The 25,217-nt window shown below is 39.0% G+C and overlaps 1 protein-coding gene and 2 long non-coding RNA genes across 13 annotated transcripts in view; 2 read left to right on the forward strand and 1 right to left on the reverse strand.

The window, feature by feature from the left end:
• LOC309508127 overlaps positions 1-25,217 on the reverse strand; it is a 746,145-nt gene that overhangs the window by 393,677 nt on the left and 327,251 nt on the right. The gene's annotated exons all lie outside the window — the stretch shown is intronic.
• cbfb (core-binding factor subunit beta) overlaps positions 199-25,217 on the forward strand; it is a 35,476-nt gene continuing 10,457 nt past the window's right edge. For 6 of the 11 annotated variants that reach the window (XR_014209373.1, XM_082182650.1, XM_082182652.1 and 3 more), the window contains exons 1-3: positions 204-642; positions 1,347-1,433; positions 3,438-3,554. Coding sequence is in view for 9 of the 11 variants with exons in the window: in XM_082182650.1 (XP_082038776.1) it covers positions 565-642; positions 1,347-1,433; positions 3,438-3,554 (282 nt within the window). In the remaining 2 variants the exon portion in view is untranslated. Of the gene's footprint in view, positions 643-1,346; positions 1,434-3,437; positions 3,555-25,217 lie in introns of all 11 variants that reach the window. The other 5 variants (XR_014209374.1, XM_082182658.1, XM_082182653.1 and 2 more) reach the window with 3 other exon arrangements.
• Positions 1,803-2,554, forward strand: LOC309508126. Its single transcript, XR_014209399.1, has 2 exons — positions 1,803-1,916; positions 1,972-2,554. It is a non-coding gene; the product is annotated as an uncharacterized lncRNA (long non-coding RNA).

Here is a 25,217-nt window from a genome sequence, read left to right on the forward strand (position 1 = left end):
GTTTATAAATACCACGCTGCACCATCTCTCTCACAGGTAACAACTTTAACCTCTCTGTGCCTAAAAAAACGAAAAGAAAACGACCGAGCATCTCGCGCAATGAAGTTGTGGTGTATTTAACGCCTGCGCACACACGGTCCGTAGTGGAGAGAATTGTGAATGGGGGGAGTATTTTGGGTGTACAGTCATAAGTCGGACTCAGAGGAGCCAGGAAGTAACTGTGAGCCATGCAGCTCATGCGACGGGTAAAGTAGCGCGAGCGAGCGTCTGTTGTCAGCAGTCGGAGATCACACGCGCGAGAGTGAGGAAGAACAACAAGAAGCCAACGGCTAATAACTGCCAAATCCAGTGCAGTACAGATCACACACCTCACAAGAGGCGAAATCCGAAGAAGGTTTTATTTTTTAAAAGAACACGAAGCTCACTGCAACACACTCCATCATTAGAAGAAGAAAAAAGACGGAAGGAAATAAGAGCGGGACTGGCGAGTTTCAAGGCAACGCTTCACTCTCTTTTCAAGTTTAGGCAAATACAATTAACAAAATTGATCAAAACGCGTTCAAGATGCCTCGGGTGGTCCCGGATCAGAGGAGCAAGTTCGAGAACGAGGAGTTCTTCAGGAAACTCAGCCGCGAGTGCGAGGTGAGCGCGATTCATCCGAGACATTCGATAAAGTGGCGGAAACAAAGTTGCACCTCTCGTGTCACATAAAAACAAGCGTGTCATCGTATCTTTCTTTAACAGCCTCTGTGTAGAGACCACTAATGCTCACTGCTGAGGGAAGTTTCAACCTTCCGTTCACGGTAGTTACAAAATTACGTTTTATATAGGACATTGCAAGCCTACCTATCAAGAAAAAGAAAGATGTAGCGTAATACCTGAAAGAAAGACGCACCTTTGCACCTCACCTTTTAACTCTGGTATAATAATTATAGGTTTGTTTACTTCTAATGCAAATTGAAGAATACCACCAGGCAATTTGCATTGCAAATGTGCCAAATTTGTTCTTTTTTTCCAAACTTTTTCTTATAGTCTGCAAAGTTCATTATTTGGGAATAAAAAAAAAAAAATCAACCCAGGCCACATGTTTCCTATAAAATCCAACCCACTAAAAGTAAATGCCGATTCAAATTGGAATCAAAGTCAAATCCTGCAAGAATACAATTCATATAAGGAAAAAATCGCGTTGAAAAATCATAAAAGAGCATAAAGGACAGAAATGATTGTGACAAGTTAAATGGAGGAAGATAAAGATGTTATTATAATGGTGAAAATATTTTACAGTGCACTCTGATGAAGATCTTTAATAATAAGACTCTCTTTTGTTATTTCATCCCTGTTCACAGATTAAATACACCGGTTTCCGCGACCGGCCGCACGAGGAGAGGCAGGCGCGCTTCCAGAACGCGTGCCGTGACGGCCGCTCAGAGATAGTGAGTACACGCACCGGTCACTTACACTGACCCTCGCATCATTGCTGGCAACTCAGTATTTAAACACATAACGTGAACTGTCACGACATCACCAAAAACTATGTTCAAACTTGCCTACTTCCTCTTAATGAGCGCCAAACACTGCAGAGAACATTTATGAACCATATCCTGTTATACTGACCTATCGGTAAAGTTGATGTATGTAATTACATCTACAATAAGAACTCAAAAAGAACTACAATAATTAAACAATGCTGAAACAGAGTGGCTCTCCGCTTCGTTTAATTGCCATCAGAAGCGCGTCTCACGGATGCAGATGAACCCGGACGTGTCTAATTTGCAGTCTCTTTAAAAATACCTCGAGACTGCATGTAATTATTTAGAGACCATCTCCTGTATTATTTTTTATTTATTGTGCAGTTTTATTTTATTTCATTAATATATATTGGCCTATTTAAAGATGTTTTGCACTAGACTGGCTTTGTGTCATATAGGCACTTTGTCCATATTTTTTACAGTCTAGACTCTACGGTCATAGGCTACTTTTTTTTTTTTTTTTTGACTGGTTTGATAACATAGACAGGCTTGTTTATCTCTTTATTTGTATTTCATGTCTTCAGGGCTGTTTGAAATAGATTTAGCTACCCATTATATTTCTAAGAATAGATGAGACAACTCTTACGATAATTCAGATTTTTTTTATTCTGTTTATTATAAAATTACAGACCAGATATATACAATAGATTTTCAGTTTGATGTCACTTTTTTCTATATAATTAGATTTTACTGGCAAAATGTAATCATAAACATCAATTTACAAACCTTATACATAGTTGATAGTTTACTGAGAAGTAACAATGAAAAACATTACTTAAGCATTTCTTATATAAAATGGAAATTAGGTTACACTTTATTTTAAGGTGTTATTGTTACAGTGTAATTATATATAAGTAGAGTAATATTAATTAACAACATGTACTTAGGTTTAGGGTAGGATTAGGATTTGGTCGAGGGTTAGTTGCATGTAATTATGCTTAATTTACTGTTATTACTATGGTAAGTACATGTAACATATACAACAAGTACACTGTAAAATAAAGTGGTACCTGAAATTAAAATTATTATATTGTGTTTGTATAATTTCTACGTGTTTTGTTTTCTCACCATGCTGTCTTATGCAGTTTTTCTGTGTGACGTGCATGATGTGCACTTTAGTTCTTTAATCAGTAAGATGTGGTCATGTTTGGCCTTATTTGCCCCTAACTTCAACAGTAGATTAAATGCTGAGGTTCAAAGGCACACAGATCTATTACAAAGCTACAGAGATCAACTTTCCTCGTCTCTTTATATCTTTGTATTCCATGGCAATGATGCTGAGTATTGATTAATATAATTTATAATATTATTGTTGATGTATGTTTGAGCATATGAGTGAGAGTGAATCAGATGTTTGATTTTAATATATATTTTTAGAAACATAATTAAAACGCAAGACAATTCTGCGAGTCAGTTTAATATACAATCCCGTTTTTTGTTTGTTTTTGCTTATGTTCCTTGAGAACGTCATTGAATTATTGCACCATAATTCAAAACCTTTCCAGCAGTCCTGCTGCTATTAATGTAAGTGAGGGGCTGCATTTAAAACAATTATTGATTTTGTACTCCTCCCTTTCTCTGTTATCTCTCTGTCACTCTTTCACTCCTGCATTCTGGCTTCTCTCAAACTCAGTTTTGGTGCAGACCAGTTTGCCAGCAATGAGCGTTGGTAAAATAGAATCAGATGTGTGTAACTCAATACCTCAAATTGAGAAAATGATGACTTGGTTTTTTTTCTTTTTTCTTTCACCCTTCATCCCCTCCTCCCTTTTTTTTTCCTGATGTTTTGAGCGCTGGCCTTGGCTCCAGGCATTCTCCTCTCTGATGTGAAAACAGAAATGACGGGCTGCATAATTTATGCTCGGGCCTGGCTTTCTTATCCTGTTTGTATTGATTTCCCTCTAAAAGGCTTTTGTGGCGACCGGCACCAACCTCTCGCTGCAGTTCTTCCCAGCCAACCTTCATGGGGACCAGCGGCAGGCGCCCACCCGAGAATATGTGGACTTCGACCGGGAGACAGGAAAGGTAGTCCTGACACTCTTTCTCTGTATTTGCAATTACACCACTCCCACCCTATTTCAACTCTCACTTGCTCCGCTCATCTCCCCCTTCAAAAACAAATCAGATCATAAACATATACACACTCTCATTCAAATGTGTAAAGGTGTGTTGTGATAATAGTAACATGCAACACTTTCATGAAAAGCCACATGCATGATTCATGAAATCTGAGGAATGATTGAAGAAGTCATTTCTGTTTCTCTTTCGTCTTTTCCTTCCTTTACACACAGCAGAGGAAGTGTGTCGCTTTTTCAAACCAGACGTATCCATGGGTTAGATGGGCAAAAGCCTTGATTTTCCATAATGATACGTTTCCCTCTCACACATCTCAAGGAAAAATGAACCCTTGAAATATTACACTGCAGACAGCAAGAAAAACAATCCCTCTTGAATGAAACATGGCACGGGTTTCCATTTTATGTTTAAACTTTCAATTTTATTTCTGTAGCAGTATTATTTCAGACACGCTCATCGGTTTTAGAATTGGTCTTTCAACAACTCCCTCTTGTTTCTCTGGATTTAAGGAATGCATAGCCTCCCTAAACCCATAAGAACGTAAAATAAAACCATACTCCACTGCACTGTCTTCGTTCCATTTATAACCACTATTAAACTCCGTATTTATTTCTGTTATTCTAGTCAAGGCTGTCCGTGCCTGTCAGAGGCCTATAACCATAAGTTCTACCCCATGTCACCACTGTAAGGTCACTTTTAAAAAGGGCATTCATTCAGCACACTTTGTCTGAAATGCTGTGACATTAAAGGTATAGTTCACCCAAAAATGAAATGTACTCATTCTCATGTTGTTCTAAACCTGTATGACTTACTTTCTTTTATGAAACACAAAAGAAGATACTTTAAAAAATGTCAGTGTTTTAATTTGTCCATACAATGAATGTCAGTGGGGTCTAAAAGAAAGAAAGAGACTTAAGGGTGAGTGAATGATGACCGTTTTCATTCAAGCTGCTCCATGTTCATTTAATCTTGCTCAGCGTACAGTAAATCAGATTCTCAGGTTGATTTGTCCCTCATTGTATCTCATGTGATACTTTAGACTGTGAAGAAAGGGAAATACGTAATTGACACCGTCAGTCACTCTGTCAGCCGCATTGTCCGCAGATGCAGCGATCACTTTCTTATTGTGTCTGTCACACTTACCAAATGCGATACAAATTTAATTCAAGTCATCTAACACTTTAAAGAGTCTGGTGCCGAGATGTTTACAGTTCATAAAGGCTGATTATGCCGTCGGCACAACAGCTTTATGGATGGTCGCACAAGACCAATTAAAGGAAAAACTTGGGCTGGATTAAATAGCATTTTGCCATAGGTTCTTTTAAGGTCACCCCTGAGGCCTTTCCCTTCAAGCCTTTGTGTAGAAGAACGTTAGTGCGAGACATTAGAGAGGCACTTACTGGATTTGTTTGTGTTTTTACCACAAGCCCCTTGCAAAGCTGCTGGTGTTTCTTGTGCCGTGTTGGACAAGGAAGCCTCTCTTCACGGACACTGCCTCACTGAGATGCACTCATTAAAAATGCATCCGTAAGAAATCAATGGACCTTTTGGCCCCGAGGCTGACGGACTAATCTTTGGCTGTTAATTATTTAAAAAGGCGTGAAGGGTGTGTGCGTCGATCCCCGTGCTGACGGGCAGCTGAGCATGCGTGTTTCTGAGCCTGGGCTCACTGGTAATCCTATCCACCTGTCTGTCACCTCTGCCAGAACAAAGATCCATGCAGCTTTAATGAGCCTCACACCGTCTGCCTTCAAAATACAGCCCACGCGATACATACCCCTACACTTTCTAGTTACCTACCTGACACACAAACTCATAGCGCTGCATGTTCGATTGGCGTGACTACCTGTTTTGTCCTATGTACATGTTTTCGAAGGCAATTTTGCAATTTGCACTTACTCTGTTTGAGTTGGAAGGCTTGTAAGTTGGGTAATTTTAATGCATTGGCCATTTGGTTTTGATTACAATAAAGTACCGTGCTGGTACCATGGTACTTTGATGGTATCAGATGGGGATTACCAAATTCATATATTATTGTATTTATGTGGAATGCTAAGGGAGTTCTTTTTTTTGTTGAATAATGTTGTAAAACCACACTGTAAAAAATGGTAGGCTAACCTGCAACTTTTGTTTTTAGATTTAACTCTTAAATTTAGCTTTGTTTGTGTAGCCTAATATATTCATGTTGATTCAGTAATGTTAAATAATAATTTTAATATATTTTATGCTTAAATCAATTTAGACGTGACCACATAATTATTATTATTATTTTTTTTAGTACATATGACAACAATGTTACTATTTTGGCTTTTGGCTTTGGCTTTTGGCCATAGAATGTAACCTGGAGTTCAACTATTGTACATGAATTTTAGCATTATGGTATATTTTGAAATACCATAGTATTAGCATACGATTCTATCTATCTATCTATCTATCTATCTATCTATCTATCTATCTATCTATTAAAATAAATCAGTCTAAATTGAAGGGGCATGTCCAAAAACCACAGTAATACCCTGCATTTTTTGTGTGTGTGTTATAATGTCAAAATTTAAAAACTGAGTGAATTAGTTTACCTACGTTCATTTGGTTGCATGAGTGAAAGTCATTTTAAGGGACCAATTGGGTAGAAATTGTCTTTAAGGAAACAGATATTCTCCTATTGTTGTTGCAACAAACTGCAATTTATGTCTTGTGCATCCTAGTCATTGTTTTAAATCACCAAAGATCTTAACTAGTGCTCTTGACAGATTTATATCCGTGTAACACATTTGAGAGTTGGAGTTTCCTTTCTCTTTTGTTTGGAAGGAAATCCTGAATGGATAAACTTTGCTGATAAGGTCTGTCCTCCCTTCATTTCTTACTTTGTTCCTCCTCTTCACTTACATGCCCTCTGTTTTTCTTTTATCCTTTAATTTTATCTCTCTTTTTCTCATCTACACACACACACACACACACAAACACACACACACACACACACACGGTGAACGTCTGTCATGATGAATTCCCTGTAGAGCGGTGCGTGTCAGACCAGGAGAGTTCATGCGTGCGCCCCAGCCTCTGCTCCTAATTAAACTGATTGTTAACCTTTTCTACAAACAGATCCCTCTAAAGAGCTATGGTTTTAATAGACTACAGCTAAAATATTACCCTAACCGGAAAGCGCTCAGACTCGCAGTTGATCCTAACATGCAAAACCATGTGAGATATGTGCTGCCTGTCATCAGGAATGTGTGATCGCTGTCTGCCTATTGGCTGAGGTGTCCTTACAAGACTGCCGATTGGTTTATTTCTCACGCCATAAATCAGTCATCAACGTCTCATTTGTTACTCACAATGCCGCTTGCTGTGTTTTGCTGCCAGATTCCCAAACTGTAAAAGCAGAGCTGTAAAGAATATGTGAAAAACAGCGAGGTAAGAGCACCTTAAATATGTCTTTACAAGCAGCCACCTGATGATATGCCTGATAAAAAGAAAAACAAATCATTAAATACACTTTGAATTGTGCCACTAGGCATTTTGTAGTTGAGATTTAGTTATTAACTCAGCTTTTTTAGAGGACCACATACCTTTTATTTCTAGACATGCACTGACATTACTGTAAAATACTGGCAGATATTGAAAAGATGATAATTATTTTCATGTTATGACCAAGAACCAATATATGTGTGATAGTAAACTTCTATACCATTGTGCATATATCAATTAAAAATACATTTTTTAAATAAGAATTTAATAAATTAACTGTCTTAAATGCTACTAGTGAATTTGGGCATAATATACGGATTGAAAAATGAACATTCATTTCGAGATTGACTAAAAATTACATCAGTAAACAGTGTTATTAAATTAATAATGTTTTTAAAGATTAGCTTTAAGTGAGCATTAGATGATGAAATTAGCATGTAAAATGAAATATCCACTCATAACAATAAATAAATAAAAAACTCGAATATTTCTAACTGATATGAAACCGATACGGGCTGTGTTCTCTCGCCATAACTCTCACCTTTCTCTCCTCTTGTTTTCTCCTGGTTTGAAAACACAGTGGTTGCCAGCAGAAGCTGTGCAGGGCCAGTTTAAACTTGGCCTGTGGCAGGGGACAGTATTATCTGAGTGGGGCGGCGGAGGCCCCGCAGCACAGCTTAAGTACAGGCTCCTAGTGTCACTGCAGGCTAATGGGAACCAGCTGTGGGGGAGGTTTAATTTTAGCGGTAGCAAGCACAGCCCCAGGGAGGAGACCTTAACCCTGTCCCAGCCAGAGCTCCTCAGAAGCTCCGACAGCAGCATTCCCTGTGCAACAACCTTTAGACCGAGTCAGGTATTCCATCAGCCCAAAATAGCCCAAATAAGTACTTTATTGACCATATGACAAGATAAAATATGATGCACGGTCCATCAGAAGGCAAATGGGAAGTAAAGGGAATTCCATTTTATCTTGGTGGATCATTAACCATGCTTCATTGAAGGAAACTTGATTAAGCCTTTGAGTATTAGCTTTTTTTATTTGACGCAAATGGTTCATATGAGCAGTGCTCAACACTAGAGTTTAGTCTAGTAGCTTTTGGCTCTCTGTAAACTATATTGTGCCATTTTTCCTGCTCTACTATTACTAGAGCAAGGAACTCTCTCCCTCCCTCCCTTTCATGCAGCTTCTGTCTCCACCACTTAAACTCAATCTTGTTGAAATGTGATCTCCTCTGAGATGGAGGCTTCAGCTGTAAGGCTTTAAGGAGATCTGATGTTTGGCGCTGCTTCCTCCTCTCCTCCTTCTTTCCTCTGTTCATTCGTAGTGCTCGTGTGTGGTTTTGACTTTTTTTATGCAAAGCAGAAATTGGGTCCGTCTGCTCGGGCCATGCCAAGAGGCTTTGGTTTGTCATTCCACTTCGAGAGGGAGAGCAGCAAGAGAGTAGTAAACTGATTGGCCAAAAAGATTCCAATAGCAGCCAGCTTTTGCCCAAGACCCTCCACAGAGCACTGGTTGGTGGGCTATCGGAACTCTGAGGGTGACAGACGGATATGGCATTCCGATGCATTTTGTATTACTGTAACATATTTTATAATATGGTATATTTTATATAATTTTTCTCCCAAATATGCAGACCTATGGGTCACTTGTATGTGTTGAAAACACTAACACATAAAAAATAATGAATCAATAAAAAAAAGAAAAACGTTGTGACATGTTTGAAATGTATGTATTTTGTAAAATGTACGAACATTACATCAGTTAAAAACTAAATTTTGAAAACAAAATCTTAAAATAGTAATTCATTACTAAATAAAAATTTTTATAGTGTTTTTACTGGTCAAAATATCTGGTGCAGAACAATTACTCAATCAATGAAATAAAGAGCTGTGCCTTTGAAGGAATCTGTGATTGTATGCTTGTGAGTTTATTTGAAAAGCACAAAGGAAGAACTGTGATGAAAAATGCAACAGTACGAGTGTATCTCTGATTCGGTGCCAGTGTGCAGGCCCCTGTGTCGGAGCCACACTGAGGCGTGCTGTTTTTCTCTCTCAGACATTATAAATCTTCTGCATGTCTGTGTGTGTAAAAATGTTCGCTCGGGGGCAGATAGCACGAGGAAGAATCGAAGTAAATGACTCCATTATGAAAGGGGCTGCAGTCTGAGGCCTCACCACAGGAATTGGTGTTTTAATAGTTTTGCGTTTCCAAAACTATTAAGCATGTTTCCAAGTCTGATGTGAGTGCGTGTGTATCGAGATGCCGACTCTGACTCACATTCAGTGTGGGTGTATGCTTCATTCTGCAGCCCTATTTGTATTATTGTGTGTGTTTATGTGGGTTTGGTGACTATTCATTAATCTGTATATGCTGTTTTCATACATCTTCCTATATGTGTGCATGTTTACATGCTACGCTTGGCAAGCGCATCTCCATATTCATGACTAGTCATGTACCACGGAACATGTTGTGGAGCTGCATGGCGCCAGTTTGACAGTTAACTCCAAGGCAGAACACACGGGGGTGGTGGTGGGGGGTTCACACTAAAGGAGCCACACACAGCTGCCGATGCTCACTGAAGGAATCAAGCGAGGAGCTGACAAAGGTCTCTCATCTTCATCTCTCCTTGTTCCATCAGATGAGGTGGAACGTTCCTTATTACTCAGAACTTTTCCAATCTTAAATCAGACATGTAGTCTAAACTAAACAAATAGTTTAAAACGGATAGTTCTAAATTCAAATTTAATGAGCCTCATCTTATAAATGCAAATACAAAATGTATCAATGCATCATTTTCCTGTGATCACTGTAAAGCTGCTTTGATATTGGCACATATTAATGTGGCAAGCTACAACATTGCTTAGCCACCACAAACCGCTTACATTACATATTACACTACATACATACCAGTGAATATTGGTGCTTTTATCATAGTGCTTTTGCTGCTGATTTATAAAAGCAATTACCAGTCGAGTTTGTGTGTTACAGTGATTATGCTCAGATTTTAATACTGTGTACTAACATTTAAATGAATAACTTGATACAATGCATTTATTGCGTACATACATGTTTTTACATTGTACATGTATGTAAAAAAATTAATTCTAATTAATTTCTGTAATTGCATCTATAAATACACTGTTGACCCTTCTCTTATGCCTTAACCCACCCTTTAAACCTAACCATACCAAACCTGTCCCTTAACGTTACCCGTATCACACCTCAAAAGTGTTTTCATTGTACCAAACATTTTCTTGCCTCTTGTGGCTTGTTGCTTTATTTGAATAATTTTTTTGTAATAATTCAGTTGAACTGATTCTCAGAGCTTTTGTTAATGAGATGGGCGGCATTTTGGAACCATAAACAAAACGATATCTACACAGTCTAAATAAAATCATTGATTAACAGTTATTTAACTGAGAATGTAAATGTAAAGATTGGGTCTTGAGTGAGTTTTTTTAAGTGATTCTTTAAAATGAATAAATTTACTAGATGATTAAGACTCCTCAATTCAATTATTCAATGTATACTGTTTCAGCTGTTTCACTGTTGGTTTCCAATTTGATGCTTTTCAGTTCAACTATGTCAGGACTCAGGAACTATCTTGCTAGTTAAATCTAATGAGGCTTTTGTGAGATCTGACCTGAGTTTGTAGACACATGCAGGATGATAAACTACGGTTTCCGTAAAAATGCGGAGGGTTGCGGTGGAGGCTCATGTTTCCTGCGATCTCAAACGGAAGCTGGTCTGTTCACCGATTGCTTGTCAATGACATCATCAAAGCGTGTGCACTAATTGATTCCAGCTGCTTCCATCTCACGTGCCTCTGATCTGATCCCAATTTGTTTGAAGTTGGAGGGAAAAATGGCCCCTTTGTGTTTAGCCATGCAACATTCTCTTAAGCAAGATCTTCACGAAAAGCCGGTAGCAAAACTCTGAACAGATTGAGAGGAGATGCAGAGAGGGATGCAATCAGAGGGTGGAGGCTTTGTCCATCATATTCTTGCCTTTCCCCATAGGGATTCAATTATAGTGCCCAGCTCGGATTTCTCAGGCCCGTCTCTCGGCCTTCCAGTCACACCCCTCTGATCAGTAAGCTCTGCAGGAAGACCGCACATCATCATCATTATCACGTTGTTCTCTCTGAACCCATTTATATGGTCAGGTTCCCTCTGTTCTGCTCACGTATCACACTCACTGTTTTTTCAAGATGACAGTGATTGTAGCACAGTGTCACAACTAGAGATACACACCTAAATATGTTCAGTCTTCAACCAAGCAGACAGGCAATTTAACTCCAAACATTTGCACCATCTTTGTGTGTATCTTTTTGAGTGATTGCTTAAAACAGCAAGGTTTTTTTTTTGATGAATTAAAGACACGAGACTGATAAAAGCAGTAGTATCATGCTGATAGCAAGCGACTAAATGTCTAATTACCCCTAACACGTTACATCACAATATTTGCTTCGCATTGCATATATGTTCACATAAAATCTACAGCATCCAGAGTTCCGTCACAGCTCATAACTGTCTGACAGCTCTGAACTGTGTGATCTATCTCAGCTTTTGTCATCTTGGAAGTGTATGGTACAGAGGTTTTTACAGGCTTGCTACATTTCTGAGTGACCTTTTCAACTGCTATATAGATAATTTGTTACTACTGAGGTGTGTGCGGTAGAACTCGTCTGTTTTGTTATTCTTTGAACACGGTCCATCTCTTTTCCTTCGGAAACATGGAGGTCTGCTCAGAAACCCAGTTTTGCTGTTTGGGTTGGATCATTGTAGGAAAGTGAGAAGGAGAGAGAGAGAGAGAGAGAGAGAGAGAGAGAGAGAGAGAGAGAGAGAGAAAAAAAAAAAGATTTTCCAATTTTGCTTTACATCCAGAAAGCAAAAAGTTATCCACAATGTGCCCCATTGAGATGAATTGCAGTAATTATCTAGAGCAAAATATTGCCTATTATATATATTTATATATGGTCTGTTGGAATACTTCATTCTGATTGGCTAGAAGGTGTGCGTTCAAATTGTGTAATGCACAGCTAGTTCTACCAGAAAGACTCGGGAGAATTATTTCAATAAACCGTACATTTATTGACAGCTCAGCAAGCTGATAATCTACAAAGTCATTTGGCGTAGGCCCCGTCCGTAGTGCATAATCCGAGAGTATCGGATCTGCAATTCCTGCCTAAAGATGAAGGCAGGGGCGCAGCAGACCCCCCCGGGAGGTATGGACAGGACCATCCTGGTGGTGGTGGGGAGGATGGGGGTAATCGTCGCTTCAGTATCTGCGAACTCAAACATGTGTAAGTACCGAGCTTTTATACATGAGCATAAGAATATGATTGGATAGAAGTGAAGGCAATAGGTGACGTAGTAATTGAGTCTTCCCGGCAGAACTTATGCTAAAGCTTTCATTTCCAGTCAGTTTAATCACCATTCTATATTAATGCACTGCTGTCATTAAAGTGTCAGTGTTGGAAAGTAACTATGGTATAAGTGGGATAATCCACAGCTAGGTGTGTATTACACGATTTGAACGCACTATGCTTTGCATCAGGTGGTTATTTGCCTCTACATCATGCATTAAAATCGTGTAATGCACACCTAGCCGTGGATAATCCATTACATATATAGATTTTAAGGCATGCAACAAGAAGAATTGAGAAAAGATGAACTACCAAAGACGGAATCATAGTTCTTGTAATATTAGCATATGTGATGTTAGAGTGTCTGGGAATGGCAGTCCAGGGCTGTAGCCTAAGTGTTGGTGGTACCTTGAGTCTTTGTCTCTGTCTTTGACAGTCGTGATGACTGGGCCAGATCTTTTTTTGGGGTTGAGGTTATTTTATTCTTCACTTGTAAAAGGGTCCAGGTGAGAAATACAGCAGCTCTGTGTGGTTTTTCATTCCTGTTGGCTGATTCCAGGAAAGAGCCTCCTCTCAGGACACAGGTGGGCGACCGGTGCGGTCAGTGTCCACTCACATCTCTCTGCACTCATGTTGTGACGTGCATACTTATTTCTGGTTGCATTTGTGAGTTTGCATGTTTCACCCAAGCAGACACACACTTTATGCAGTTCTTTTTTCCATCATCAATGAAATGATTTAGAAAATTGGTTTTGGTGCTTAAATAGCTTTTAAACATAGGCCATGGCAGCATATGATTAGAATAAAATGTCCTGCATCTGAAGTCCAATTTGTGTTCCATTCAATATCTACATCTATCATACAGCATTAAGATTCACAGAGATCATATAGATAATTGGAAACAAATGCCTTTACTGTAGTGCAAGTGTAATTGAATTACGTTAAAATAGCAGTGTATTTTTCCAATGCATCTGTCCAATCTGTAAATAAGTTTCTAAAGTTAAATTCAATCTCAAAACTCTTATTTTGAGAGGACAGAAAAGAAAGCACAGACAGAGACAGTGTGGCTGGGACACGTTGCCAAGGTCTGGCCTTTTCTTTCCAAGATTCACTTTTACAATCACGACCATCAGTGTCAGCAGAAACTGTATTGTTTGGAGACTTGAACAGACAAAGCCAGCCACCATTTGATTCCCAAGTGTCATTTTAAAGCAGTTACGTGGACAATGTCCCTCAAACTTTTTTTTTCATTTTTCATTTGTTAATGATTTTATTCTATATATTTTTATTTGATCTGATATACAAGATCTTTTTTTAAAATAATACTTTTATTTTACATTGTTAAAATATATTTCTTTAGTTTATTTGAACTTTCTATTCATCAAAGAATCTTGATAAAAGGTATCACAAAAGTATTAAGCACAACTGTTTTCAACATCAGCAAATGATTCATGTGACACTAAAGACTATGACTTATGGCTGCTGAAAATGTATGTTCGAATAAACATTACTCCCTTAAATGAGCCTAAGTAGTTTGTTTTTTATGCTTATGTTTGCTAAAACAATTGCGTTTGTGTGTGGTACAGTATGTATCAGAGCTAGCCAAAGGTGGTGGGGGGGTTATGATGACGAAAGGTGTAGCCTAATTGTAGGTTGTAGGGATTTGTGGGTGGAGACCGAGAGCCAGAACGACCCTTAATGGACGGACACCCCTCTGTCTTTGTGTTTGTGGCAGGTGGTGTGGGCAGAGAACTTCAGGCCTGTGGGGCTTCTGCCTTCCTCTGTGCGAGTGCATTAACAAAAGAAGGCTTTTGTCGGTTAATTTGGATATGTGCGTGTGGGAGTGTCTGGAGCGTGTGTCGCTGAAACAATACTGCAAACGTTTAGTTTCTGCCCTTCTCTGGTTACACAGAGAAGCATGCTTTATCTCTCTGGCTGCTTTGCCTAGGCGTGCTTAACACCTGCACCGGGCCGCACCTGTTTTGTGTGTGTGTGTGTGTGTGTGTGTGTGTGTGTGTGTAGGAGCTCAACTGCAACTTCACAGACACTTTCAGCATGTTTGTGTCTGCTGCTGTTTGTGTCTGCTTGTGTCACCTAGTCTGGAAAACTTTAAAGTGAACACAATGGCTAACAGATGGATATGTGGATGGATAGATATACCTGTATTGAGTGAGAATAGGGTGAGATGGATTTGTGGGTCAGTTTTGTAAAATATCAGGATTGTAATTATACCTCCCACTTAAATGTTAACCTTCACTCCCTCTCTTTTCTACGTGTTGTCGCTCTGCTGTGTTTCTGTTTGTGTGTGTGTGTCCTTGGGGCCTGTTAGTATCTCTTTATTGAAAGGACAGCTGCCTTTTGCTCTTACTCATACACACACAGATATGACTGTCTCTCTGAGTGCATGGAGAGTCGTATGTCATGTCTTTGTTGAGGAGGAGGATCCTGATTTCAGGATTCATTTCACTTCATTTTCATGAGTCAAGCAAGTGTATGACAACTAGGATGGACGGCAGGAGGGCTCTTAAGCCTTGTTTGTACTTTCGCCTGGCTCTGCACCGTGAGCCTCCGCAAACTGCACACGCTCCTCCCCAAACGAACGAAGTGTTTATACTTGACGCGCTTGCTGTTGTTCTTTGAAACGACAGGGGGCGACTTGGAGTATTTGTCCTCTAAACCATCAGGAAGCAGCGGTGAGAAGAAGTAAGGTACACACGTGACGATGTTTGTTTTTATTACACTTCACCAAACCCACGCTACAAAAGAACTAAAGAATCGTGTAATCCAGTAATTCTTGAGATTTTTACTTGTGACATTGGAACAAAATATATGGATATGAGGGCATATGCATAAAACTAAATTAAACAACAATCTCTTAAATATTTTGTTTTGTAAATGTAAGCAATTCATTTAGACAATTAATCGAAGTCGTGCATCTTTGGAAGTGTAGCCATGCGCAAAGTTACAAAAAATGCAGTGCATACCGGCATGCGAAATAGGGTTTCGCGCACGACCGCCTAATGACGTCTTTTTTGACGCACGCGCCTTCACGCTCGTGCTGGTGTGCCAAACACCTTAATTATGTTAACCAAATATTACTTTGGTGAACCACCTTCACACAGAAAGACCATACTGGTCAACCAACTTAACAGCATGGCTATGCTGGTCCACCATCTAGACAGGTACCAACCAGCACAAACAAGCCTGGACCACCATAGACATTCATGCTCGTCTAGAAATGTGTAGCTTGGTGACAAAAATGGTGACATTTTGATCATGTTTGGGCCATTTGACATGGAACTGAGCAATGGGATGTTCTGTCACTTCCTTTTCCTCAGTAGCTTAGTTCTAAGACATGGGCAATGTGTCTTACTGTCACAGGATAAGCTGAGAAGGTACAAATACATTTAGAACATTAGATAGATAAGATATGGGCAGTGGGTCACAGTGACAACTTGTTTTTGTTGTTTTACCACTGTTCTGTGACAAATCATATTTGAGTCACAGAGCTGATACAGCACTTACTGTGACATGTGAAATAAAGCTCTTGTGGGCCGTCTTTCTCTTTTACTGAACAAAAAGAGGGAAAGTCCAGGAAAGGCCTTTTGAGGGCACTGACTCACACATATAGAGATGTCTGAGAAATGCACACACACACACACAGACGCAGTTTTGTCAGACACATCATGTCAGTATGTGTGAATAATCCAGTGATCAGCAACTGCTGCATAATTAGCACTCATGTGGGATCACACACAAACACACACTCTCTTCCTCACAAAAAGCTCCACTCATGAGGTGTGGGGACACAATGCCCCTCTGTCAGCGTTTGTGTAAGTTCGTGTGTGTGTGTGTGTGTGTGTGTGTGTGTTCTGCCCCCCTCATACAGAACCGGCTTCCTCCTCTCTTGGCTTCAAACGCTCCTCTGCTGGTTTTCTTTTCCCTCGCATGTTGCAAATCTGCTGATGATGGCCTGGCACGTGTCTGAAAGAGGGACAGCCTGCCAGTGCGCCAGTGCGCCAGTCACACACCTTACCACAGCACTGGGTTATTTAATTCAGTTCACTTTTGCCCAATTCATTACAGCTCATATTATTTTAATTCATCAGAACTCTCACTTTCAGATCCATTTTAATTCAGTTAATTTCAAATCCATTTTAGTTTAGATGCATATGAGTCACAACTGAATCTGTAATCTGTCTTTAGAATTGAAGTGAGACTTTAATATCCCAGTTGTTTCTGCGGCAAGGAGATTAAATGCAGAGCACTTTCATTTGTCCCCTTCATTTCAGGGTTTTCACTCAGAAATATGTACAGTATATGAACCCAAATATTTCTCAAGATTTTTCCAAGACCAAATTAGTGAGCTACACTACTGTTCAAAAGTTTTAGGGTATAATTTGCAATTTGCTAAAATTTACTTTTTATTCTCAAGTCCAAATTCTAATAAAATGCCAATAAAACACTTTCTAGACCAAATTTTCCTATGAAAAATATGAAAGTGGAACTAATAGATGAGAGTCGGTCTTGTTTGTGTGTGTTGGCAGATCCCTATCTGTACTATAACTCTCAATGCATTTCTTTTTAGTCTGCAGCAGAAGCTGTACTGTAGTTGTGGTAAACAAATTCCCAATCAGGGTTTTTCTCATCAAAGTTCTTTTAAACTCTCCTTTCAATTAGTGCCTTCCAATTAAAGGCATTTGTTTAGGCCTACCAGCAATGTGTGTGTGTGTGTGTGTGTGTGCGTGCTTAAATAGTCCCAGTAGATCTGATGGTGTGCTGTGTGTGGCCTACACTTCTAATGAAGAAGTGTAGGCCACACTTCTCTCTATCCATTTCACTTTCTTTTTCTCTCTGAAGAGAGGAAGGTTCTTGGCTGCCACTATTGGCTGCTGCGCAAGTAACGTTCTGCTGGTTTCATCTCATTTCCTGCGTAGATGTGAGGACAATGAAGTAGCCTGAATCAGTAGCACTATGTGACTTTAGTATAATAACATTAAAATGTTATGCTAGGAGTTAGTGAGTTCGTTTATTCACTTCAAAATCTCTTTTAGCTTGCTATGCTATGTTCCGATATTTTATTCGTATGTTATTCGTAAATCTAGGGATGCATGTATGCACACAGGGGGCTGACAGTGCGTGCGTTTTTGCGTGTCATACGCCAGGGTGTAGGGGATGTGGGAGCTGACGTTTCATTTTTGAGGAGGAAGTCTGTGGTCAAACCGTTTTCTACGCTCCCCTCCACTTTTTTTCCTTCTCCATGTAGCTGCACTTAAAAAAACTCTGGCCGTCTCTACAGATGTGGAAATCATTTTAGAGGAGAGTGTGTGTGTGGGAGGCAGGGCTTCGTTTGTGTAGCGTGGGATTCAGGTCCATATGAGAGCGTGCAGAAGCCTCCCCTTGCCCCAAAGCACCCTGGGAAGGCCTTGGGTTTGGCCTGCTCGTAAATGAAACCCCTGTGCTAGTCAGGCTAGAAATAGCCCTGCAAAACTGCAAGAACGTGGGACCGCTTATGTATCTAGCAGAAAAACAAACTCGCCCCACATCTGACAACGCCTTTCAGCTCCTGTTTTCATTTTCTAATTTATTCTGGATTATTTGTTTACCTCTGCAAAAATACTTTCGAGTGGTAAAGACAGAACTCTACTGGCTGGAAACGCACATGAGGTGTTGCCTAAGTAGTGCACAAGCGTACGCACTCGCATGCACACTAGATTGAGGAGTTCTGTGTGTGCCTCTAATTGGTCGCATTGATCATTTCCACATGGTTGTTGGCTGCACATCTGCCACTGATGTGTCCCTTCCCCCCTGCGTCTTTGTCCTCCTCCTCATAAGCCCTTGCTCCCTGGAGAGGTGCATGGTGGGAAACAGGATGTCACCCACTAGGTGGCATGTCTCGACTTTGCACTTCCTGTTTTCTCAGTCTCTATATCTCTGTTTTTGTCTTATCGTTGATAGTCTAATTTTGTCTTTTAATGACCTGTTTAATGCAGACTCCCACAGTGATTAAACCTCCAGGTAGAGCTATCCCTGCTGGGTTGATGTCACATTCGGCAAAAGCAGTCAGTGGGGGGGCTCCTGATAACCAGGACACACTCTCTATATAATTTTAGACCCACATTACAAGCCTTGTCTGTCAGTTGTTCCCTGCTGACAGGTTTTATATGAGTCAGCATGCAGATATTTGGCAGTGAAATCACAAATGAATTTGCTGCATGCCTCTACATAACCCCCAGGATACTTAAAGTTGGTTAATATTTAGTCAAAATTAAAAATAAATGTGGAGATGGAATGGTTGTGGGATGGCAAAGAAACAGTCATGCAATTAAGAACAGAGCCGCTTCTGTATTTTTGTGTTGATTGACATCTCCTTCCGAACTTTTGGTTTAAACTCCATATGTTGAAGCTATTTTGTTTGCAGTAGGTCTACTAAACAAATGTTTGAATATTTCTGACAGCAATCTTTTATTTATTTATAAATAAACAGACTAGAGCAGCGGTTCCCAACAGGGGGGTCGCGGCCCACAAGGGGGCCTCAGCGAGCTCTGTGGGGGGTCGCGTCATATTTTGAAAAGTTTTGAGCATTGAGCATTAAATAAAATCATTAACTTTTTTCTGTTAAAAATTTACAAAATTTATATAATGAGCGAGTTCATCATGAATCCATTTTCCAATCCGTATTTTTGTCTTATCCTGAACCACTATGGTACACCTATAATAAGTGTTTACATTGGGACTATTTAACACTGGTTCGGATCGCTGCCGCTGCGGAGTAGCCCAGTAACCTGCGTGACTCGTCATTGACACACAAAGAGAGAAGTAGTTCCGGCTACAACGCAAGTTTATTATCGCTCGCTATAGCGCCAAAAGCGTCAAAAATAAAGCCTCACATTGATAAAGCCTCACAAATAACATGCAAGTATTGAGGCCCCAGACAGCAGTCATTTAGTAATAGGCTATTTTTATTTTATTTATTTTTTTACCTACACACCAGTATGAATATTTTTGTTATTGCATTTCAAATAGGGCCAATTTATAGGCTACTCCTAAACCTACGTTTTTAAATTACAAAGGGCCTACTGATGTTTTTGTTATTGTATTTTCAATATTATAGGCTATTATTTGTGCATAAACATATCTGGTTATAGTAAACATACCGTTTGTTTGAAAACAACATATTTTGTCATCCTTGCTGCAAGCTTACAAGAGCGATAATATCATTAAATGTGAAGGGGGGCCCTAAAATATTTTCTTGGGGAAAAGGGGGTCTCAGACAAAAAAAGGTTGGGAACCACTGGACTAGAGCACTTAATATCAGTGGCAATTTTGTCATGTCATATTCATTAGTTTTACTCAATTTTACAAAAATAGTCATTTCAGAATAATTAAGCAATATCTCTTGCCTGGTTAAAACCAGACCATTCTCAGTAGTAACTGAGTTATGGTCTGGCAAAGCTTCATTAATAACTCATTTCAAAAGGGGCGTCACCAACGGACGTCACTCAAATGCCTCTGGGCGCAATGGATAGACCTAAAACCAATCAGAGCGATCGTCATCGTGTAAAGCCATATGCTGCCTCCCAATTCGCCAAAGTTACACTACGCCATAAAAGGATGTACTCTTTTTGTGAAGAAAAGGTATTTACTTTTGAATGTGTAGCAAAAAAGTAGGCAAGCTTTGGGACATACTACTTCGTCATCTTTATCGGACGGATCTGTCGCGTGCATCCTGTCACGTAAACTGCCCTGTCAATCATCTTGTCACAGTTAAAATCCTCTATTAAATCTAATTTAATTTCCTACCGTTTCAGAGAGAAATGTAGTAGCACGTTCATCTGCCAGTGGGTCTTTCATGGAGACTGTCCTCATGTGTTTGCAATTTGAATATAATAATGCATTTAAAAGTTGGTGCGCTTCACCAACGGACGTCGCTCAAATGCCTCTGGGCGCAATTGGATAGACCTAAAACCAATCGTCATTGTGTAAAGCCCGCCCCAACGTTTCTGATTGGTGCCGCGATTTCGACGGATTAGAAATGGGCTTGAATGAGCTCTTTGCCAGACTACTTGCAGAGCAAATCTAAATTTGCTGGAAGTTGTCTGGGTTTTCCCAGGCTACAATATCTCATCATACAGCAAAAGTGAGGTATTTCCGCATGGCTGTGATACAACAGTTCAGTAGTAAACAAGAAGTTAATATTGAATAACTTACATTCTAGGCACAATATGAGTGCACGTCTCTGAGCAAAAACTGTTTTGAATCAGCGTTTTTAACAAATCAGTTGAATAAATAATTCAGTGACTCGTTTGTTGGTTTTGTTCCTGAATTAAGATATGTTTGATTGAAGCGTTACTGCGCAGACCGATTGGTCTATGAAATCAAAGTACCACGAGAGCGATTCAAAACCATACCGAGCCGTCTGCTCTCTAAACGCTCACACAGTACTTTGATGTCATAGACCAATCGGTATGCGTGGCGCCGCACAGGAATAAAAGCCATTTGACATCACAGGAATAAAGTACATTTAAAAAATGTTTAAAAATTTTTTCACAAAACTGTATTTTAAGCAAATACTGTAAATTAAGTCTCACTAAGCATATGAGACTTCCTACAAAAACATATAAAATCTTACCTACACCAAACATGGGTGTATAATTTTGTATAAACTCCCTGGATTGCTTTCAGCTTAATATTTGTTTAATTCCTATTCCTGGTCTTGGTCACTTTGTTTCCTGTTTTATCCACTTTCAAAATTACCATATGTGGCAACCAATAATAATGAAAAAATAAAAGTGGATAAATATGCAAATACATTATATTTGAATGCTGGATGATGCCACACTCATCTGCTGGGAGTGATTGAACACTTGACTAACACATTGGAGAAATCAGTTCACACAGACACTCGCTACTTAAAGATTTTGCTCTAGCACAGTGAGAAGTGTGTGTATTTGTAGTTAGTAAACTTAATTTGCTGTGCATTGTGCATATCTCCCTCATGTCTCAACACACTGATCCGCACATGTAAACTTAGGGGGAAGAACATGTTCAGACCGCTCTCTCTGACTGCGCTATTGTGTTTGTAAGAAAGAGAAAGACTTTGATGTCGCTCTGACTCAGTCATGGCACAGTGACACAGACAAAAGACATCAGTGAGACCCATATTTTTTAAGCGCTATAGGTATGAGGACTGTTTACTTAATCTAAGAATTGCAAAGAGAGGCAGACACAGAAGAAAAGAGAGCGATATAGAGGGCAGGAGATAAAGAGGTTGATGAACAGATGCATGTAAACCCGTCTGTCTTGTCTGGGGCCTATAGGCTGTGTGCAGGTCCCGGGATTGTTTTGGCTGTCTGAATCAAAAGCCTCCGTGGCTAAATTCAATCCCAGTGTTTACTCGCTCTCTCGCACCCCCTCCCGCCTCTGCTCAGCTCCACAAACACACACAGATCCTCTGTGTCTTATCCTTACAGCTGCCCCACCCAGCACCGTCGTCTACCGTACCTCCAGTCTTTCCCATTTGATATCTCTCACACGTTTATTTGTTACAGAGAGCACAGATTGTAGACTTTAGAAGGTGGTTGTAGTGTTTCCTGAACAAAAAATGTACCCCATTTACTTTGCTAGTACATATTCCTGGACTTAGTGTAAATAATGCAGTGTATGTTATTCCACAGAAAAAAAACAGCTTTGTTTAATTGTGTGTTGCGAAATTTTACTATAATGGGATGTTTTAGTAGATGCAAATAACATTTTAGTTGGTAATAATGCGCAACATGAAGCTTTGAAAGATGTACACTAAAGTTTGGGGTTAATACGATTTTAAAATGAAAAAAGTGACAGTAAAGAGTAAGGACTTTAAAAAAATTTATCTATTTGTGAATAAGTGCCATTCTTTTAAGCTTACTATTCATCAAAAAATGTATCACGGTTTATTCAAAAATATTAAGCAGCACTAAAGACCAGAGTAATGGCTCCTGAAAATTCAGCTTTGGCATCACAGGAATAAATTACATTTAAAACATATTACAAAAGAAAACAAAATTTGTTCTAATAATGTATGTAACAAATGTCATAAAAACATTTCACAATATTACTGTTTTTACTGTTTTTCTTCTGCAATCTTTCTTTCGATCTGGCTCAAATCTGGAATGTATCTCCCACTTTTCCCAATCTAATCAATTCCCGATGGATAAAAATCAAGTCCCACCCAACATACATCACATTGAAAATACATCACATTACACAAGTAAAATAGGTTGCAAATGGCAATTCATGTTGACTTTAACTATGAATGAAAGATCTGCAGTCTTCCTGGAGGAACTACTTCAAGACCGAAACATCCCTAACACATAAACAGTTCACACACACACACACACAAGTGAACCATGACCTGAGTGTAACTACCCATCCATCCCAGCTCTTTTACCTGGGTCTTCACTGATCCTCCGGGGGTGGCTTGACAACTCATCACCTCCTAGAAATACCCAATGAAAAACAGCAGAGGAAGAGAGCAAGAGAACTGCTTTTCTCATATGTCTGCATTGTTGGTTTGGCTCCAATGAAAACTGTGTGTTTAGGCTGATGGAGTTATGAATGTTCTTTCTGGATGAAGCCCAGGAAGGCTTTTTAAATATGTTTTTAATGGCTATACGGCCTGTATTTGTTGGGAGAAGAAACTGTTTGAGTTGGACATACGAGAGAAAAAAGAATCCGAAATGATAAAAATACATGTAGGTTCAGATTCATATTCAGCATTTATTTCAGATGTATGGCCCATTGTACCGCGCTTCTCAGAAATGGATAATTTTTCTTTCGTCCCTCTGAGATATTATATTTCAGCTATGTTTGGAATATTATGCTTTTTTTGATTCCTCAGCACTTTGTCTTAAATTTGCTCTTTAATTACACTGTAAACATTTCCTAGCATTATCTCTATACATGAGTATTCATGACCCTGCATCTTTTAAGTTAAAATCACAGTGTGGCTAAGGATATGATTTCTGTCAGACCGTTGACTCGTGGGCTTCACTGATGTTTAGATAAACTGCTGCAGAACTGAGCAGGCTTTATTTTTCCTACCTGTGTTTTAGTGCTGAGGGGGACACAGATCACAGCCGATGGCACATCCTGTAAGGAAACATGGGAAAGGAGTTTCAGGAGGGCAGGTGGGGGTGGAAGAGGTACACAGAGCTGTGCTTGGGAAACGGTTCCAGAGAGGTTTTTAGAAAGGGAACATAGTCAGAAAAGCCCTTCACTGCTGACAGGAAAGCAGCCGTTTCCTCAGGTGTGGAAATACTCACATGTTTTTTCATATCACTTTTTTTGGACTGATGTTTTTACATCGGAGGTGGATATACACATGGAAATACTTTAAAAAAGATTGATGCCCGGTTTCACAGACAAGTCTTAAGCCTAGTCCCAGACTAAAATGCATATATCTTAAAATATGGCACTGCCATTGTTTTGTCTCAAGGCACGTTTATAAAAGCGACTTAAATGTCCTAAGACCTAATCCTTGCTTAATCTAAGCAGCCATAATAATAATAAAAAAATACAAATAATAATAAGATGGATTTTGTATTAGGGGCTGGGGCACAAGAAGGGTTTTAATGTGCCGTGAACATGTACCCTGTAGCTACACCACGTAGTAGTGGTGGTGTAATTCATAATAGTGGCCTTTTAGTGGTTGTACAACAGCAAACATCTTCAGGCAAGAGCTTCACTGGCGTTTTTTTTTTTTTTTTTTACATCTGTGGTGACTGAACTTGGATATTTGACAAAATGTAGTTGTTTTAGTCATAAATACAATTTAGTTAACATGAGTAACAGCTTTAATGATGCCTTAATATTCTTAATAATCTTCTCTCGTCACTAACATGGGATTCAGGATAGAAATAACATGAGCAGACCCAGATCATTTATGGAAACTAATCTGGAAACCGACTCACGTTTATATAACATAAATTCTGTATTTTGACTAAGTCTAAGCACTTTGATGAACTGCAACAACTGTGACAATGATATGATTAAATAGGCCATTCACATATATTTACAAAAAGTCTTAAAATTATAGTAACAAAATGAAAAAATGGACGTTAACAGTCTTCAAATTTACAGCTTGTAGTATCAGCCACGTTGCATAGTTAGCAATAAGATGTTTTAGGTTGACAAGGTGATTGTTTATTTGAATTCACATACATTTTGAATGGCAGATTTATCACTTCTCATCTATGTTATAGTATAGGATGTTTTAGTGTAACAGTCATGCGATTAAGTGTCTATATACACAACCGTATAAAAGATTGTAGTCAGCAACATTTACATATGTATGTGTGTGTATATTATTGTATTTATATATATTACATTTATGTCTGTGTGCATATACGTACTGTATATATACACAGCCATGCACACACACACACATATATATTATATATACATAAAAATAATAATATATAAACATACACATATTATGTAAACAAAAACTTTTATGTTATGCGATTAATCACGATTAATCGATTTGACGGAGGAAAAAAAATACAACACGGTTATTTTAAATCGTAATAATAATTCACAGTATTATTGTTTTTATTGTAGTTTTGATCATATAAATTCGACATTGGTGATCATAAGAGACTTCTTTGTGTGGTGTATATTTATTAAACCATGTACCTGTTTTCTCAAATAGGAAAGTTAGTGTTTGATAAATGAATTGGTGAGCTATATTTATGCCAGACGACATTCACATCGATGTGGTGAATTTAGTGGGTAT

This window comes from Leuciscus leuciscus (genome assembly GCF_965113295.1).
Source record: "Leuciscus leuciscus genome assembly, chromosome: 10".
In the NCBI taxonomy this organism is placed as follows: Eukaryota; Metazoa; Chordata; class Actinopteri; order Cypriniformes; family Leuciscidae; genus Leuciscus; species Leuciscus leuciscus.